Source organism: Camellia sinensis, chromosome 8 (assembly GCF_055761805.1).
Source record: "Camellia sinensis isolate YWXY chromosome 8, ASM5576180v1, whole genome shotgun sequence".
Classification (NCBI taxonomy): domain Eukaryota; kingdom Viridiplantae; phylum Streptophyta; class Magnoliopsida; order Ericales; family Theaceae; genus Camellia; species Camellia sinensis.
Window position 1 is genome coordinate 182,632,151 of NC_138968.1, and position 4,703 is coordinate 182,636,853.

The following is a 4,703-nucleotide window of genomic DNA, read 5'->3' on the forward strand; positions in this document are numbered from 1 at the left end:
ATCACAGAGTGGTCGCTCGAGCATAGATTATTCCGCTCGAACGGAAGTGCAAAAATCTAGAATTTCCAGATTGCACTCCCAAGCTCAAAACTCGAATCTAACTCATCAAAACACAACTGTTGGCCCCAAAACTTGAGAAAACAAGTTTAAACTTTGAAAACATTAAGAATTAAAGATCTTTTCACAAAATCAAGGCCCAATAGTAAGTCAATTGGGTAAAATTAAACTTGAAACTTATAAAACAACACATGGACTTACATGCAAGCGTTTTCTTGACTTCAAAGCTTCCAAGACATGATCAATTAAGGCAAATTGATGGAAAACATGATGAAATTTCATAATTAAGTTGAGAACATGACATGCATGGAGAATTTACTTGAAATCAACTTCAAAATTACCATAAAATGCACATGCAAGCTCTACTCTTCTTCTTTCCTTCTTCTTTAGTTCATTTCATGCACAAATCTTTCATTTTCCTCTGAATTCACAACTTAAATGAGTTAATTACATAATTCATGGGTTGAATTCCTTACCTACAAGTCTTGATTCTTTGAGTTTTTTAGTGATTCTTCCCAATGACTCAGATTCTAGTTAAGTTCAAGTCAATTCCTCTCAATTCTCTAGCAATCACCCTAGTTGAGCTGAAGTTTTCTCTTTTCTCTCCCTTTCTCACGTTTTGAGCTATGGGGAGTATGTAATGAGAGTGCAAAATGTATTAAGGAAGTCAAAGTGGCCTTATATATAGGCTCCATTAGGAAGACCTCATTAATAGCTAATCCATTGACATTATTTATCTAATTTTAATTGTTCCGAATCAAATTTCAATTAAACCTACCATAATGTTCTAAAAATTCCAAATAATACATATACCTAGCCAATTTTGTGATCGGATACCGATAAGGCCTTCAATTTACAAACTGAAACAGAAACGGAAGCAGATATTTCTACGAGAGATAGATAAAAGTACAAATAATGCAACACACATGTAATTAATTCAGAATTGATCTTAATAACTTATTAGGCATATTAAATCATGGATTAACGTTAATCATGGGTCGGGGTTGTTACAGTCTTCCTCCCTTAAAGAGTTTGGTCCTCCAAACTCGAATTACCTTCATTTTGAAAGAATACCAGGTCCAAAGGAAATAGTTTAGGGCATCTTTTCATCATATTTTCCTCTATCTCCCAAGTTGCATAGGTTCCTCCATGATTCTGACAATCAACTTTTTCCAATGGAATTTCCTTGTTTCTCAATCTCTTGATTCGATTGTTAACGATCTGTATTGGCCTCTCTTCGTACGTATAATTATCCTTCAGAAGCACATAAGTCGGTTCTATCACATGGAGTGGATCTCTTAGATAATCTCGAAGCATTGAGACATGAAAAACGTTATGCATGTTTTCCATCATCGGAGGTAAGGCTACTCGGTATGTTACCGAATTAATGTTCTCAAGAATTTCATATAGCCCAACATATCTTGGTGCCAACTTGCCTTTCACACCAAACTGTGTCTGACCTTTCATTGGAGTTACTTTTATGAACACATGGTCACCAACTTCGTTCCCTATATCTTCTTCGAACATCCGCATAACTCTTTTGACAGCTTTATGCAGTTTTTAGGCATTGTTGAATCAGTTTCACTTTCTCAGTTGTTTCTTGCACAAGTTCTGGTCCCAACAACGGTCTATCACCTACCTCAGCCTAATAAATCGGAGATCGACATTTTCTACCATACAAAGCTTCATAAGGAGCCATGTCGATACTTGAATGATAGCTGTTATTAGACACAAACTCGGCCAACGGTAAGTAGGTTTCCCAGCTGCCTTGAAAGTCTAGAGTACACATCTGTAACAAGTCTTCCAACGTCTTCATGGTCCGTTTAGATTGGCCATCTGTCTGTGGGTGATAAGCACTGCTTAACCTCAATTTAGTTCTTAGAGCTTGCTGTAGACTCTGCCAGAATCTTGAAGTGAACTTAGGATCTCTATCAGACACAATAGATATTAGTACACCATATAATCTCACAATCTCATTAACATACTTAGCCAACTTATCCGCATTATACAACAATTTAACAGATAAAAAATGTGCGGATTTAGTTAAATGATCAACAATTACCCAAATAGAATCCATACCTCGAGGAAAGTGAGGTAATCCCACAATGAAGTCCATCGTGATATGTTCTCACTTCCATTCCGGTATTGGAAGCAGTTGAAGTAATCCAGCGGGTCATTGATGTTCAGCTTTAACTTGTTGGCATTGTAAGCATCTAGCCACAAGGTCTACAATACACTTCCTCATTCCAGGGCACCAGAAATTCTGTTTCAAGTCATGACACATCTTTGTATTTCCTGGATGCATGGCGAATTCGGAGTTGTGAGCTTCAGTCATAAAGTATTTTCTCAAGTCAAAGCAGTCTAGCACACAAAGGGGACCCTGAAATTTCAACATATTGTTCTCAAATACAAACCCAGGTCTTGGTTTTGAGTCAATTTCATCTACAATCTTTTTCAATAAGTCATCTTGCAGTTGCTTCTCTCTAATTTCCTCAATGATTGCAGGTTCGGCAGAGAAAGCGGCTAAGATTCCACCTCGTTCATGCATCACAATCTCAATCTCATTCATTTCCAAATCACATAGCAATTTCCTCTAACCAATAAGCAAACATGACAAATTTCCTATTAACTTTCGACTCAAGGCATCCGCCACAGTATTAGCTTTTCCTGGATGATACAAAATCTGTAAATCATAATCTTTGATCAACTCTAACCATCTTCTCTGCCTCATGTTCAATTCTTTTTGGATGAAGAAATATTTGAGACTTTTATGGTCCGTGTACATGTCACAAGTCACACCATACAGATAATGTTGCCAAATCTTCAAAGCAAAAACCACCGCGGCCAGTTCAAGATCATGAATCGGGTAATTCTTTTCATGAGGACGGAGTTGCGGAGAGGCATAAGCAATTACCTTCCCATTCTGCATTAGTACACATCCCAAGCCTTTGTAAGAAGCATCACTATAAATCTGAAACCCATTAGCACCATTAAACAGAGTCAAAATCGGTGCAGTTATTAATTTGGTCTTCAACTCTTGGAAGGCAAACTATCTTTGATTGTTCTGATCAAATGATACATTTTTCTGAGTTAACTGGGTCAATGGCATAGCAAGTTTTGAAAAGTCTTTCACAAAGCTTCTGTAATAGCCTGCAAATCCCAGAAAACTTCTAACCTCTGACACATTTGTCAGTCTAGGCCAGTCCACAATAGCTTTAATCTTCTGTGGGTCGACAGAGATACCATCTTTGTTGATTGCATGTCCCAAAAATGCTACTTTGTCAAGCCAGAATTCACATTTGGACAATTTTGCATATAATTTCTTTTCTCTTAGAATTTGTAAGGTAGTTCTCAAAATGATCCTCATGTTCTTTCCTGCTTTTAGAATAAATTATGATATCATTAATAAACACAAAGATGAATTCATCGAGGTACTGTTTGAAAACCCTGTTCATTAAGTCCATAAATGTCGCCGGCGCATTTGTTACCCCAAATGGCGTGACCAAAAATTCATAATGGTCGTATCTAGTTCTAAATGTTATTTTCTCCATATCTTCTGCTTTAACTTTTAACTGATGATAGCCTGATCGAAGATCAATTTTAGAAAACACTTGGGCTCCCTGAAGCTGGTCGAACAAATCATCTATCCAGGGCAATGGATATTTATTCTTGATAGTTACTCTATTCAGTTCCTAGTAATCTATACACAATCTCAAGGACCCATCCTTCTTCTTAACGAATAGAACTGGTGCACCCCAAGGTGAAGTGCTCGGACGAATGAATTTCTTGTTTAACAGTTCTTGAAGTTGGGTTTTTAATTCCTTCAGTTCTGAGGTTGGCATTCTGTAAAGGGTCTTGGAAATAGGTTGTGTTCCTGGTGCCACTTCAATAGTGAACTCAATTTCCCTATCAACTAAGTCTCCAGGCAAGTCATTTGGAAACACATCGGGAAATTCACAAGCTACAAAAATGGTTTCCACATTAGAATTATTAGAAATCTCAGTCAAAACACAACATATGTAACCCATACATCCCTTTCTAAGTAGTATAACAGCTTTCATGGCAGAAATCAGGTATGAGGGAGGAATTACCCCACTCCCAATGAACACAAACTCAGGTAAGCCAGGTGGATGAAATAAAACAGATTTATTCACACAGTTAATAGTTGCACAGTACTTCGTTAACCAATCCATATCCAGTATGCAGTCAAAATGATCAATTCCCAACAATAACAAGTCAACATATAATATCACATTACCAATCACAATATCACATGCTGGATACATATATGCACATACCATAGAACCCCCAGATGGCGTAGATACAGATAATAAATAATTCATGGATTCTAAGGGTCCAATTAATTTTCGAGAAAAAGCATGTGACACAAATGAGTGCGTAGAACCAGAATCTATCAAGACATATGTATTTTGGGCACAAATGGAAATTATACCTGATACCACAGACTCAGTGTTCTGCACATCTCCGGGCACTAGTGTGAACACCCTCCCTTGTCTCAATATTTCATTCCCAATGTTACCCCTAACATTGGTTCTAGTATTCAACCTGGCCACCAAAGCAAACCCAGCTAAACTTGCTGCGGGACGATTGGCATTATTGAGCCGAAGTGGACAATCCTTTATCAT

At 37.4% G+C, this 4,703-nt stretch overlaps 1 protein-coding gene across 1 annotated transcript; it reads right to left on the reverse strand.

The window, feature by feature from the left end:
• Positions 1-2,650: 2,650 nt before the first annotated feature.
• LOC145798334 (uncharacterized) lies at positions 2,651-4,703 on the reverse strand. Its single transcript, XM_082885858.1, has 3 exons — positions 3,812-4,703; positions 3,233-3,330; positions 2,651-3,028 (listed from the first exon to the last, which is right to left on the reverse strand). Exons 1-3 carry the CDS (start codon positions 4,701-4,703, stop codon positions 2,651-2,653), a joined length of 1,368 nt encoding a protein of 455 aa, XP_082741984.1.